Genomic DNA, 15,550 nt, shown 5'->3' with positions numbered 1-15,550 from the left:
TATTCCAAGCATATTTAATGCATGGCCTCATTAAATTCTTACCACAACACAAAAAAAAAAAAAAGAAAGAAAGAAATAAGAGTCTTTTCTTTCACTGTTTATCTGGAAATGTCCCGGAGTGGATTAAGGCTAGATTTATCTGTTGTACCAATTGATCTTTAGGTCTTTTTACATTATATCATCTTGTTCAGTGCATCATTGAGTAGTAATTTTCTTATCACTGTGTCTGTGTCTGAAATAACCTGTTTGATTTGGTTCAAAACTCAAAGACTGGTTTAAATATCAGCCTAGTTCAGAAGATGTGCATAAATATACACAACATCACTTGCATGAGGATGTTCATTCACTACTCACACAATCCCATTAGTCTAGCTTTGTAGTTGTGAGACTCTTGATTAACCCAACATCAATATCTACTGCTGTCATGATAGATCATTTAAAAAGTTACTGTTAAGAATGAATGTTTGACATCCCAGGTTTTTATTCATCTTGCTTGCATTTTATCTTGAAGAATAATTTCATTATTACTTTGCATAGCATATACTAGCTGTCTATCCTTTTGATGAATTAAAAACATAAGTAGATCCTAGAGGATGACATCTTTAGGATCTGAGCAGCAAGGCCAAAATTTTCCATTATATACAGAATGAAGTCCAAATTTCTTAGCATGAAATTCAAGGCAATATAAAATTGACCTTCAGCCTAACTTTCAACATCACTCTGACCTATTTATCATTCATTCATTATACTACAATTGGACAAGGACCCAGGTGTCTTTTATGGCACTGCCATAAGTTTTGGAGGATGACCCCATTGTATGTGTTAGACCTTGCCCCTGGTTCTCATAGAGATTATAGTCTGGTGGGAGGATAAAGATACAAGTGACGAAGCAGTGACAAAACACATCACCCTAACCTGGACCCACCCCAGCAGTTCCTGGGAACATCTCAGCATTTGGAAGGTTGCGTTGGGACATCATATCTGTTCTACAGAGGATCTTACAGGCCTCTTGGAACCTAGTTCAATCAGGAATCATTTCAGAGAAGCCTCACAAACATCTCCAGCCATGAGACATTCTGCATGGAGTCCAGGATGACCATCTTACACCATGTTCCCTAAATTTAGAGTGTTTCCCTAGAAGCAGAACCTTCTAAGACATTTCTGGGCAAGCTGTCTTCCATGACGGAGCTGAATTACTTGGAGAAGTTCAGAGTAAGGAAACTTTGGTAGCCAAACTTCGCACCTGAAAGGTGGGTATAATAGCCCAGAAAGGGAGATCTAGTCAGGGGGTCAATGGCCTCTACTACACCCAGAAAATGCACACCACCAGACCAGCCCCCAGATAGTTTGTATCTGTGTCCAGCTTTGAAACATTTTCCTAGAGATAAGTATTTGAGTATTTTACCATTTTACACTGTATCAAAATTGAGTTTCTCCTCTGAATTCCAGAATTACCTGGGGACATTAAAAGGTTGGCATTTAAATTTGGAGATTTCCCTCACAGTGATTCCACTATTTGACATTAATAATTAACCTGAGGGCCAATTTAACCAAATTCTTCCAGCAGAGTTCACAGAAGGAGTGTTATTTCAAGAGAGATTGTGTCAATAACCTACTGCTCCCCCAGGCATGGACATTTTAAGCATGCTCTGTCTTTTTTTCTGCTTGGGGAGAAGCTGGGGACAGACGCAAATGTAAGTGAAGAATGCCATTTTCATTTGAAATGTATCTTGGTTGTATTTTTACAGAGGGCAGAATTCAATCAGTGCTATATGAGATTAACTTTCGACTTTCCGAGAGCTCCAGGTGAATTTCTTCTTTCCTGTGGTGTCCAACGCTGCTACTCCGTGTTTTAACATAAGTATTTTGTGAGCTGTGCATGACTTGTATTCTCATACTTTATCTTTTGCTCAGGCTGTTACCTCTGTCCCGCCCAAAGAGTAACTTCCTGATTGGTATTTTTTTTTTTAATGGATTCTTCAAAAGATAGAAGAACTGTGATCTTTATTTGCACTTCTTTCAGGGAACCTTAAACCTTCTCCTGAATGTAACTAATCAAAATAGCTTTTGCCTGTCTTCCTGAAATCTCATTCTTAGGATGCTTTATGGAAGCTATCCTGGCTTTACCATAGCTAAAGACATTTTGAGAAATAAAAAATATATTGCTAAGTTTAAGGAACATTGACAATTTATATGTATTCTCCTAAGTGAAATGCATTAAAAATGATCTTTTATCAACAGATTGACTGCATAATTTTATTATTTCAACAGATATGTCATCTCAGCACCTAAAGCATTTTATGTTGGAGCCTCTGAAAATGTAGTAATTCAGGTTTATGGATACAGAGAATCATTTGATGTGACCATTGCTATTAAAAGTTATCCTGATAAAAGTTTTACATATTCTTTTGGCCAAGTAAATTTGTCTCCAGAAAATGAATTCCAAAACTCTGCAAACTTAATTGTAGGTATTCATCTCATGCTTTCTTTTATGTAAAATGTTCATTTATAAAATATAACAAAGAGATGGTACATTGTTCCATTTTATATGTGTGGGTACAAAATGTGACATGTCATGCTCTGTTGATGTGAATATGTCATAACCAATGTATTTATAAGTAATGGGACATGTTAAGTGGAGAGTATTTCTAATTTGGAGTCAATGTAAGGAAATGTAAAACTGAATGAAGGGTATTAAGATGAAAATATTTGGTAACAGGAGTAAAACTAAATAATCAACATATATAGCTGTTTCAAAATTTATAAGATAAATGCTAGGAAGAGATAATTTAGATATTTAAGCTTTATGTTACGTTAAAAGAATATAATACACCACACACACACACACACACACACACACACACGAGGTTTGGTCCTGTTTTTAAAATTTTAGAGAAATAAATGGAGATCATTTTGAGCATTTGTTTTCCAAAAATATGAACTAAAACATTTTAATTCCATGTTTATTGAAACAGTAATTTTTTTCTTAAAATATGTATCTATGATAGACTGTTTATACTTTCTCATTGGATATGGACCAAACAAATTTTCTTTCAAAGAAATTTGTGTACAGTGTTTAAGGAAAATTAGAGAAGTGTTTATTATCATAAAATATACTAAGCAAATGTGATATATTTGAAGAAAGGTTGCATACCAATTATGAAATGACCAGGAGACACACAAAAAAAAATAAGAAAAAGATTCAGATTTTCAGCTTAAGTACAAATATAATTATAAGTATAAAGAATACTTTCTTCATTTCCACTGCCATGTGATAAGTATTTTAGTTCACTGTCTACCTGACATGTGAATCCTCCATTCTTCTCTGCCTCCATTTCAGACAAGCTTTTGAATTTTTGATATTTTCCTAATGACTTTTGAGTATTTCATCTATTAAAAATTGAATTTTTTCAGTGATTGTAGTTTTTAATAGACATTAATTTAGAGCAATGTTTTAAAATAACTGTTTCCAACTAAATTTTATAAGAAACTAATGTATGAAAGTGTTTTGGTAGAAGAATAAATGTACCATTTTATTTTACAAAATATTTTTTGTAAGATATAAACAATGATTCAAATTACTAGAATAGATACCTAATTTCCTTTTATTATTTTAGGATGTTTATATAATATTCTTCCATTGCCTATTTTTTTAAACAGATAAAACCAGAAGATTTATCTGGAGGGCCAAATGCAGTTTCAAATGTATATTTAGAAGTTGTATCTGCCCATTTTTCAAAAGCATCAAAAATTCCACTGCGATACGACACTGGGTTTCTTTTCATTCAAACAGACAGATCTGTTTACTATTCCGATGAGCAAGGTACAACAGAGAGGGAATTTTAATCCATGGGGGAAGAGTGGGATGATTTGATGAATGTTTGAGAACAACTGGCTTATATTTAGGGGAAAAAGAAGACAATATCATAATTTATATCGTACACAAAAGTAAAGAGTTGATACACTGAAGATTAAATTGCAAATTATAAATACAAAGAACAAACAAATATGAGCATATTTTTTTAGAGCAGAATTAAGAAAGGCATTTTTTAGAATGATGCCCAGCTTCTTCCAAAACAATTTTTTTAAGAGCCTGACATTTCTTTTGCAGATAGCAGGTATGAAGATTTGCATTTTCCATTTATTATAACTGACTTCTAAGTTCAAGAATTCTATAAAATAGGACATAGAATAGAGATGGTGATGATGCCAATTAGGTGAAATATGATGGAAATCATTTTAGCAAGAGGACAAGAGTCCCGCCAGCACACATGATCTGAGACAGGCTTTGAACAGTCTCCTGGACACTAAGGCAGAGGATGACCATGTGTTTAAGGTATAAAAATAAGTAGTCAAACCTTGAGAAATTGAGATTTTTCACTTACATCTTGCAAGTTAGACAAAATGCCCTACTGACGCATTCTGTTGACAGAATTTACTGCTTCACAGTTTTTCCTCTAAAAATTTCAGATAGCAGTGAGCTGCAGTCTTTCTTATCTAGCAGTGGTTTAAAAATACATAAGTTGAGTGCTAGACACAGTGGCACACACCTGTGATCCTAGTTACTCAAGAAGCTGAGGTAGGAGGATCCCAAGTTTGAGGTTCGCCTGCGCAACTTAGTGAGAACCTATCTCAAAATTTAAAAATCAATAAAGAAAGGTCTGGGGATATAGCTCAGTGGTAAAGTGCACCTTGGTTCAGTCTCCAATTTAAAAGAATGCAAAGTTGGGTAAAAATAGTTCTTACTATGTCAATTTACATTTTAAATGCATAATGAGAAATATTTAAATAATTCATTCAGTACTTTTTTGTGAAAAGGATATTTTTCCAACTTTGTGATAAAGTTAGGATTCATCTTAATTCATCTTTTTCATCTTTTCTTTGAAGCTTGGATTTTATGCTTTGGGCTTTCCAATTTTTATTTTAAATTCCATGGACCTTGTGGAGAGTGTCAATGATATTGTCAGATCATTTACAGTTGAATGAAGTTTCTAACTACGACATTTTTTCTTACAGTAAAAGTTAGAGTTTATTCATTGGATGAAAACCTAAAACCATCTCAAAAAGAAGTTATCTTGACTTTTATAGTAAGTATAACATTAATTTAAAACAAAATTTAACCCTGGGATTTCTATGATATGGATAAAGAATTTTCATTCTTACAAAACTCATGGTAAATGGCATTAATTTATTCAATATTAAATGGCAGTAAGAATTTATTCAGCAGCTACTGTGGCTAGAACCTGGCAATTCTATAATTTTCTCATATTCATTGAAAATTTAAAATTTTTGGTTGAAATATGCTTTTATGTTTTCATTAAAGAATACTTTTTTGGTGTCCCCATCTATAAAGTATGTCAGCTAATCAGTCTGAATCCTCTTGCCATCTGTGTCAGGGGAAGATGCAGCCAGGGTTGTAGAAGCATAAAATGTGGTACCTGGGAGAAGGCCATGAATGCATTATACTGTGATGACAATCTTCAAAAGTCAGTGTCATTGTCCCCATTTTATAGATGAGTAGACTAACGTTTAGGGAAATCAAATAACCTTGACAACCCACTGATAATAATTGGCTAAACCAGGACTCAAGCTCAGGTCTGTCTGTTTGTCTCCTGAGACCCAGCACTTAGCCTCTCTCCACTTGTTTGGGGGACCAGGGAGTACGACCCTCCATGAGCATTTGAGTTTAGAAGGCCAGCACAGCACACGTAAGTAACTCAGCAAGCCAAACAAGGGAGGATGTAGGACCACGGGCAGACCAGCTTGAAGGGGAGGCAGTGCTGCAGATGAACACCCCCCTCTGGGGACAATTACTAAGGACAAGGATGAGTCCTGAGAGGGGCTTGGACAGAAGCTGGGCGGTGTCTCTGGTGGAATGCAGAAGTAGAGGTCTAGAGTCAGGAGGAAGCAAGACATGGGGAGATGGCTATGGTAGAGGCTTGCCCCAGTGGACTGGCCTGCAAATGCTTTAGGGAGAGATGCCGGCAGCTTTGGTGAATTGCTGTATATTATGTTTGGGAAGTTGTGGTGAAGGAACCTGTGGAAGAGGTGATGTCTGGCCTCACAGGGAAAGCAGATGTTAAGAGGTCGGAGGCAATGGCTGTGGCATGTCCAGACACCAAAGACAGCAGAGAGCCAAGGGAGCTCTTGGGCCATGGCAGAGACAGGATGGAGGAAGTGTTGGAGAGACAGTGTTGAAGGAAGATCATTCCAGATGTTCTCTTCAGAAAGGAGGAAGTGGGGGGAGAGTCTGCTGAGAATTTATTTAATATTATCTTAAATATTTGTGGTACTACTTATGCCTATTTAAAATATGCCTTTTGTCTTAGAAGATAGTCTTTGCCAACAAGTCCAATTGAGGCCGGTCATTGCCTCGGTGTATATCAACTTTGCACTTGCTAAGTTCCAACAATGTTTCTTAAAACATATTAGCGGGTATTTTTTATAAGAACTATCAATCACATATAATGTTTATGTGTGGATTCTGTATTTACAAGTTGTTAAAAAAAAAAGAAAAACATTAAACTTGTATTTTTGTTTTTCTTTTCACTCAAAGGATCCAGAAGGGTCAGAAGTTGCTGTGGGGGAAGACAGAAATGCTACTGGAATTATCACTTTTCCTGACTTCAAGATCCCATCTCATCCTAAGTATTGTTATATTATTTGCAGGTTAACTCTCTCTTGAAAACAGTGAAGCCCATTTGGAGCTATTGAACAGTCCATGGAGTCATTTACATGTCACTGAAAGCTGCTGATGGAAAGAAATTCTGGTTTTGGCTGGTTTTTTAGGTCTAGTGAGTGTCCTAACCTAAGGGAAGGTGGAGCCTGCTGGGCTTTCCTGCATCAAGGCAGGGGGCCTGACAGTGTGTTTCCCTCTGAGAACCAAGCCAGTCTGCTCTATTTACAGAGCACCTTCCACAACAAAGTCTAGACAGCGGAAACTGGGAATACTGTCCCCACCCCCCAAATGCTGACAGAACAATGGAAAAAAAAAAAGCGGAGGGAATACTAATAGAAGATGTCCATCTTCGTGTCTTTACCCTCTCTTATAAATAATTTCTTTGACATTTTAGTTCCAATTTCTCGTACTTGGAAAATATTTTGAAGTACAATTTGGGACTCTTCAGTAAGTCCCAGGAATTGACATACGGATCTCCTACCCTGTGCCAAGCACTCTGCTAGAACTTTCATCTTCCCATTTTGAAGATATAGTCACACAATTAAATGGTGGGACAGAAATGGGAACCAGATCTCTTGGAGGGAAAGACTCATCCTTCTTCTTTGTTTCTACCCTATCACTGGACTTGAGCTGTAAACTTTTAAAAACTCTTTATTTGTCTCATTTAGGTAGGTTTCACTTGATCAATTGGTCCTAAAAATGTAGTCTTGATTTTCTGGCAAACTATCTAGTATATACAGTGTGTGTGTGTGTGTATGTGTGTGTGTGTGTATTCATGTTTTTATTGAACTCAAAAAGCAAAAATGGGTCTAAACTAAAAATAATATGTGTACATATATAGATATATATGTATATATATGCTGAATATATACTATATATGTATAATATATACTCTATAGTATATATATATATATATATATATATATATATATATATATATATATATATATTTATGGATATGATTCAGCCTTTGGGTTAGTTCTTCAATTGAATCTAGTTAAAGATATACTATAATCTACTAGAAAAAGAGTAATATGGAAATAAATTTTGGGTGTAACAATTTTTCTTAAAACATATGTTTTTTAATAATTTTAATAGCTCTTTCTAATATGATACATTGATTGGCATATGCAGAACTCAGGGTCATTCAATGGAGTTGTGGTTTTGTAGCAAGAATGACCAAGTTTGAGTCCTGCTCCATCACCTACTAGCCATATGTCCTTGGGAAAGTCACTCACCTCTCTGGAGCTCAAGTTTATTATGATATAATAATACAACCTATTCCACAGCATTTTTATGAAGATTAAGACAGTTAACATGTGTAAAGCTTTAGTGCATGGCCCATAGTAACTGCTCCTTTGAATATTAGCTACAACCAATGAGTGAACTAAAGTCATATTATCTGATATTACCTACAATTTTAAATGTGATGCTTTCACAGATACGGTTTGTGGACAATTAAAGCTAACTACAAAGAGGACTTCACAACAATAGGAACTGCAGATTTTGAAATTAAAAGACATGGTAATTTCTCAAAAATTACTGAGATTTCCAATGTGAATGTGTTTTTTTTTTTTAAAATAGTTCTCAATAACTTTGTGGAATAAAAATTTAGTAAAGAGTAAAGAAGGTGGTGAGGTGTGATGGTCAGAGGTGAACTGGGAGTCAGAGTACTGTCCATCTGGTTCACTGTAATGTGCTCACTGAACTCTTTGTGCCTAGTTTCCTTGTCGTGGTTGTGTGGGTGGTCAAATCAATGGGAGGAGAAGACAAGGCAAAATCCTTGCAAGATCCATGGTTCTCTAACATTGTAAGAGATTGTCCACTTCAATGCCCTAGTGTCCAGGTTCTCACAAAGACTTTGTTTGGTCAGAGAACCAGAATGCTACCTTTGAACCCTTCAGCTTAAAAAAATTGCTTGTGTGTTTGGAAAATGATGATGTGTGGGAAGAAAATAAACATTTACTTTGGAAATAGTCATATTTATTATACTAATAATTAACTTATAAGTGACTCCTATTAATCTCTCATAAGAATTTCCTAGAACACTAATTTGTATGTAAAGTTGCTATTTAAGCTTTTTTAAAAATATTTTTATACCTTTATTTTTATTTATTTATTTTTATGTGGTGCTGAGGGTCAAACCCAGAGCCTCCCATGTGCTAGGTGATCACTCTACCGCTGATCCCCCGCCCCAGCTCCTGTTATTTAAGGTTTTTAAACCATGTTTTCTGCCCACCAGGTTGATGAGAGGAAGAGAGGTATTTATATTTAAGGGATAAGAGCAAGTACACATAAAAATTTAAAACATTCAATGTGCTAAAAGCCACAGCAACAAAATACCCTCAGAAACACCCAGACTCGGCTTTGGAGTTGTTTATTAACTCTCCCTGCTCTGGTTTTGCCTACTCCCTCCAGGGCAATTTTCTCTGACCTAGAGAACAACATCCTGAACAGGTGGAGCCAGCCCCTCACCACCCCCTTGCTCCTATTGGGCAGCCTCCTCCTTTAGGGTTGAACAGACTTCAGAGCTGTGCATGGCAGTAGATAGGGCTGGGTGGTCTAACACCACTTCTCAAATGGACATAAGGAAAAGATGAGAATTTGAGATTTATATTCATGTTTTAGATCAGGAATGGAAGAGAATTGCTAAATACCAAGGAATTTCCAATTTAATAAGTATTTATCAAAAACTTACTATATGAAAGGCACTGGGGGGAAGGTTGACACAGAGAAGCAAGACCAGGTCTGTGACCTTATTGAGCCCCTGCTCTGAGGGTATTTTGTTGCTGTGGCTTCAGCACATTGAACGTTTTAAATTTTTATGTGCACTTGTTCTTATCCCTTAAATATAAATACCTCTCTTCCTCTTGACAACCCAGTGGGCAGAAAACATGGTTTAAAAAGCTTAAGTAGTGAGGGGCTGGGACTGTGGCTCAGCAGTAGAGTGCTCACCTAGCACGTGAGAGTTGCTGGGTTCCATCCTCAGCACCATATAATATGTGGTTTAGTACATGACAGGGTTTTGGAGCAGAAAGCTGCCAATCACTGATGGGAAGATCATAAGGATTCCGGGGATATTAATGATGGTCATGACCAGGGAAGAATACTGATGCTGGTGGTTTTCATCTGTTCCATTGTAACAAGACATTTCTTGCTTAAGATATATATTTGTAGTTTCAACCATCTTGCTTTTGGGGGTTTTGTTTATTTTTGTTTGGTTTTTACTTAGGTGTGTATTTGGAAAAACCACACTTCTCTATCTTAGTACAACCAGAAAATTACTATATCAGCCACGAAAACTTTGAGGACTTCAAGATCACTATAAATGCTAGGTAAAAACTTTTTTAATTTTCAGATTCTTGTAGTTCCTCTATGGAAAACAGGTTTCATTTCAAGAGTCAAAATGACTAATTGGTAGTGCTTGTCTGGGACCCTATTTGGAGAAAGATTCTGAGGCTCAGTGTAAAAAGAATAAGTAAATAAATACCTTTATGATTAATGTGATAGTTGTGGGAAATGGGTCTAAAAGAGTTGGCTGAAGTGTTTTTGCTGACTCTTGCTGTTATTCTTCGTTTCTTCAGCAAATAAAATTAAATAACATGGTCAGGTATCAAAACTACATGAAAATATCCACATATACTTTGTTACTCGAGGCCTAGTTAATATTAATTGATCATACAACTTAATCATCAAAATCATCTATAGAATTGATTGAATTAGCCCATAAATCCTACATGGCAGATGCGCTATGGAAAATTGTCTTTGGGGATACTGGCGTCCCTATTTTATATTTAAATAGGGAAAATTCATGTTTTTCTTGAACTCAAAAGGCAAAAATGGGTCTAAACTAAAAATAACATACTCCAAATGTTTGATGTTGTCCCCTTGGTAAAAGGAGAAGCAGGGAGTGGGTCCCTATTGTTGCCACATGGTGTTATAGTCATGACAGCAGTGTGGTCCCTTACAAAACTCCGGGTGCTGCGTTCAGTTCTTCACTAACTCATTATAAGCATAACAACAGTGGGATGTTAGCAAGTTCTTTCCATCCTCTGGGACTCAATTCTCTCTCATGCCCATGGGAACAATACTTATTTTTGTTCTACCACTACAGAGTGTAAAATGAAATCTAAAACTCCATATGAATATGTTTTAAGAGCAAATTGCAATTTTCCCATGGCTGTGTTTTATCTTATCTCATTACCCTGATGGCTTAATCAAAAGAAGTTAATTATTCTCTTTGATAGATATTCTCATAATCAGAATGTAACTGAAGCTGAGGTTTCTGTCATTTTTGCAATAAGAAATGATTTAGAGGATCCTAGAAAAGAAGAGATGCCTGAAGCAATCCAAAGGGCACAGGTAAGGGAGTTCATTCACAGAAACAAACTGGGAGCAAGTCACCAGAGAATAGAGTTGTAAAGTGGGTTTTCACCCCTAAATGCTCATAGAACTAAAAAACTCTGAACTATAATACTTTGGGCTTTGGAAGCTTCCACTGTTGGAAATAGAAAGGTTAAAGTGACATTTGTTTTCAGTTTGGAAGGCTGAGTAGTTAAAATCTATTTTTTGTAGGCAATTTATGTCATTTGAATATGAAATCTTGGACTTTGGACAAGGTACCCTCAGATAGAAAATGGTACCCAAATTAGAGACTCAGATTCTGAATATTATACATAATTTTGAATCAAAAATTTTAAGCCAGAGTTCTTTCTCCATGATCCTGCAACATGGCCTGAGCCTTCAGGCTTAAAAGAAATTATCTAAATATTATATTAATCAGTTTTGAATATACCTCAAAGAATCAAGGTTGTGTTTTGTATTACCATGAGCTTCAACCAGAACATGGTTGCCAAGTAGAGATTTTGCAGGCTGAAAAGAGCACAATTTGTTATTCCTTCTCTGTGAGTTCTGCTCTAATCTATCTTGTAACTTTTTGTTCCCCTTTAAAAAAAACAGCTGATCAATGGAATTGCACAAGTAAATTTTAATACATCAAAGGCAATTAAAAACCTGCCATACAAAAGTCTACAAGATTTAAACAACAAATACCTTAATATTTTTGTGAAAGTACAAGAACGTACAGGTCAGTTCCTAAACTAATATATACATTCACTTCCCAGAGTTCTTTCTTATTCCAAAATTTTGGATAGAAATCTGTCACTCACTACTGGTTCATTTTGGGCAAGTGCAGTTACCAGATACGGTTCACAAAAATATTGCTCACTAGATAAATGTGAGAGAAATTCTGATGAAAAACATCTTTCAGCATTGGTGACCTGTTAATTCCATGTAGATGAGATAGTATTGTATGACTTTTTGTGTTATTAAAAATTAAAAGTAGTGGTACCTGGAAATTTTACTTGAATAAGTCAGATGGTAAAATCATTCACATTAGAAAAACATCCCTGGGTCATTTGTATATTGATTACATACTATTAAATATTTAACACATATCTTTTACAACACGGCCTACAAATGTTGTATTGGAAATTAGAAATAGTTGTTCAAAACTGACTATCCTTTCTAGCAGGATTGCCAATTCCTTGAGGGCATGAGGCTCTGCTCATTTGAAGAAAAAAAGAAAGAAAGAAAGTGGGATAAATGATCTGGAACAGAACACAATATTTGAAACAGATGAATGGGCATTTTACCAACCTCCTAAAAACCACTTTATCAGGTCATAGAGTGACGGGCTTTTCCAGAGTGGCCACAGAAAATCGTTCCTACTTAGGTTAATTCTTATGTTTGAAGTGACCAACAATGGACTAATTTCTTATCCTTATCCAAGTGAAGAAATAAATAGGAACAGAACAGGCACCACAAAGATCATGATACTCTACTGTACTTGCCAAATTCTCAACACAATGCACATTATTCCATTAGGTAGATTCTTCAAAGGAACCAAAGTAACGGATGTCAAATATGTCCTCTCTCCCTACACCCTGCATTTGGTTGCAACTCCTCTGTCTCTGAAGCCTGGGATTCCATATTCCATCAAGGTTAGTTGGTTAGAATAGCTAATATGGTTGAATTTCCCTATTTACTTTTAGGTTGCTTTGTCTATGCCAGGACAAAGGGGGGGAAGTCTCAAATTTTGTTCCTGTGTGACCTCCAGTGTAGACATTGGAATGGAGAAAAGAATGGTAGCGGGGTGAGGAATAGGACATGACAGCCAGCAAGGCTGTGATGGAAAACAAGAGCTGAGATCCAGGCCTGGTAGTAAGTTCACCCAGCCCATGGCTTACATACCAACACATAGCAAGTGCCCTGCTTTTCTCAAACATTCAATAAGTGTGCATTGAATTGAATTAAATGTAGTACACATCACACATGCCCAGAGGGGTGAAAATGCTTTGAGACATGCATCTGACTCTTGAGTTAAATCCCATAAAGTCTGTGCTTGGCAACAAAAGAGGGAATTGTTTTAGAATGTTTGTGATGTAAAATAATAAATGTTAACTCTTAGAATTGATTTGGTCCACCAGGTACAGGTGAGGGATGTCATTGGCCATGTTGTAGGAGGGAATACAGTAATCTTGAAAGCAAAAATAGTGGGTGCAACTCAGGAAAGCAAAGATCTGGATCCAATGAAAAGTACAACAGATCATCGTGGAGTTGCTTCGTTTATGGTTGACATTTCCCCTGGTGTGTCAGCCTTGGAGTTTCATGTGAGTAGAATTCTCATTTGTTGCCTAATATTAGTCTGTGTGGTAGCTATTGTACAGGACAGATGGAGAAGATTTTATATGTAATTCCAGTGATCTGCTTTAAAACATTTGACCTATATGAACAGAAGACATATACGTATTGTGTAATCGACATTCAGTAAAGGCCTCAGTCCATTGATTTTGTTTTCAGGAATTTTTTCTTGGGGTAAACACAATATTATCCAAATCTGGAACTAAGAACCCACCAGTGGAATGCAAGAATTCTAGCAGAATCTTCTCTTTTCTGTTATTTGCAGCTATCATCATTTCTCCCCAATATCACATGGAAACTCCATTGAGAATCACCTACATTTCCTTTCTCCCTTCCAGGTCCCCTCCAACAAGAGATCTGTCTTCAGTTCCCACCACTCCACTGAAACTGCTCTTGCATAGGTTACTCATAAGCTACTTGCTAAAATCACTGAATAATGTTTGCTCCTTCTCTTCCTTGCGTTTTCCTAGAACGCAAGAAACTAACACGTTTTTCTTCAAACAACCTGTCAGTTAACTAACACATTCTTCTTCAAACATCCTCTGTCACTCCAAGTTTTCTTGCTTTTCATTTTTCTTCTTTGTTCTTTATAGCCTCCATTATGGACCAATGATTGCTTGCTTGTCCTCTAACCTCAGGGATCTGGTCAGACCCTCCTCTCTTTTCAAGTGACACATTCTTATTTGATAGACTTCTTCAGTGATCCCATTTACTCCTATTCCTTATGGTGAGGAGGGGCTGGGGACATAGCTCAGTTGGTAGAGTGCTTGCCTTGCATGTCTAAGGCCCTAGGTTCAATTTCTAGCACCACACACAAAAGATTATCCTTATGGTAAAGACACATCTCAGATACTCAAGAGTCTTTCAGACTTTGCCTTCTCCATATCTTTTTGTTATTGTTGTTCTAACTAGTTATACATGACAGTAGAATGTATTTTGATACATTATACATAAACGGAATATAACTTCTCATTCTTCTGATTTTATCTTTTTATTGGATGGTTCAAAAAAGCATAAACATTATTTTGTCTGAAACTAAAGAAGGTCTGCCAACTTCAAACCTGGACTCCTCCCAGGTGCCCTAGTTCAGTGGATAGCCCCAGTGGCCACCTAGTTCCTCATGCTCTTCTCTGTCACTCCTCTCATTGTGGCAGAGAGACAGAGTGATCATCCCAAGCACACCTCTGATCTTGATTAACCTTGTCCCTCTGTCCTCTCCAAATACTGCTCACCACTTTTCCCAGCACACCCCAAACTCTGGCATCCTGGATGGTTTGTAGCTTCCTAACACCCCACTTTCTATTGCCACAAGGATTTTGTAACCCTAACATCACTGTCACCACCATTATCACACTGATGCGAAGTTCAGCATCAGTGTTTTTTTTTTTTTTTTTTTTTTTTTTTTGTGTGTGTGTGTTTGGCACAATCTGTTTTAGGTTAGAACAGATGACCCAGGTCTTCCAGAAGAGTACCAGGCCAGCAGTGACTATCGAGCAGTGACCTACTCATCACCCAGCCAGAGCTTCCTTTCTCTTAGCTGGACAGACAGTTACAAGAGCTTACTTGTGGGAGAGAAACTGAGCATAACTGTTACACCTAAAAGTCCATATGTTGACAAAATTGCACACTATGTTTACTTGGTAAGTCCCGTAATATCTTACTTGCATCTAGTCTATTTGGAACGCTTTTTTTTTTTTACTTATGCAAAGAATCCTTAAAATGACTCCTTACCCGACACAATTGACATTTAGTGAATGAATGATTTATGTTCCACTTTACAGTTTATAAAGCACATTCACAAATACTCCCAACAGAACCTCACACTTTCTTAAGTTCAGCAGACAATGGAGTAGATTGGAAAAGTTGAATGACCAGCCCTGCCTGTAAGTAGTGACAGGTAGGTTTAGGATTTATTCAAGGGCTGCTGACCCCTAGCTTTATAATCTTGCCATGGCCCAATGTCAAAGTTTCCACCAGAGCATCTTTAAGTCTCCAGACTAGTCAGTGACCACAGCAATGTTTCATGGCTAACCAGAGCATTACCAAGCAACCGACTGCTAGGTCTTGCCTGCGTTACATAAGAATATGCCTTATTTACAAAGGGAAAAATCCATTGCATTGATTACATTCAGGTGCTTATGCTTCTCTTATTATATCTGCTCAATTACT

General features: G+C 36.6%; 1 protein-coding gene across 6 annotated transcripts in view; it reads left to right on the top strand.

Annotated features, from left to right (window-relative positions):
- The first annotated feature begins 1,568 nt into the window (after nt 1–1,568).
- The window catches only part of LOC124097342 (complement C5), a 31,415-nt gene continuing 17,433 nt past the window's right edge, over nt 1,569–15,550 (top strand). For 5 of the 6 annotated variants that reach the window (XM_046451777.2, XM_058581664.1, XM_058581667.1 and 2 more), the window contains exons 1-12: nt 1,569–1,694; nt 2,272–2,464; nt 3,661–3,823; nt 5,017–5,087; nt 6,557–6,648; nt 8,121–8,203; nt 9,912–10,014; nt 10,927–11,041; nt 11,639–11,765; nt 12,566–12,681; nt 13,168–13,350; nt 14,818–15,021. In XM_046451777.2, the coding sequence (XP_046307733.1) occupies nt 1,630–1,694; nt 2,272–2,464; nt 3,661–3,823; nt 5,017–5,087; nt 6,557–6,648; nt 8,121–8,203; nt 9,912–10,014; nt 10,927–11,041; nt 11,639–11,765; nt 12,566–12,681; nt 13,168–13,350; nt 14,818–15,021 (1,515 nt within the window). In that variant the 5' untranslated portion in view covers nt 1,569–1,629. The remainder of the gene's footprint in view (nt 1,695–2,271; nt 2,465–3,660; nt 3,824–5,016; nt 5,088–6,556; nt 6,649–8,120; nt 8,204–9,911; nt 10,015–10,926; nt 11,042–11,638; nt 11,766–12,565; nt 12,682–13,167; nt 13,351–14,817; nt 15,022–15,550) is intronic. The other variant, XM_058581669.1, reaches the window with a different exon arrangement.

The sequence above is a fragment of the Marmota monax genome, unplaced genomic scaffold (genome assembly GCF_021218885.2).
Source record: "Marmota monax isolate L192 unplaced genomic scaffold, Marmota_monax_Labrador192_F-V1.1 WCK01_AAM20220418_F8-fsc00020, whole genome shotgun sequence".
Taxonomy (NCBI): Eukaryota; Metazoa; Chordata; class Mammalia; order Rodentia; family Sciuridae; genus Marmota; species Marmota monax.
This window is presented reverse-complemented; position numbering and strand designations above follow the sequence as displayed.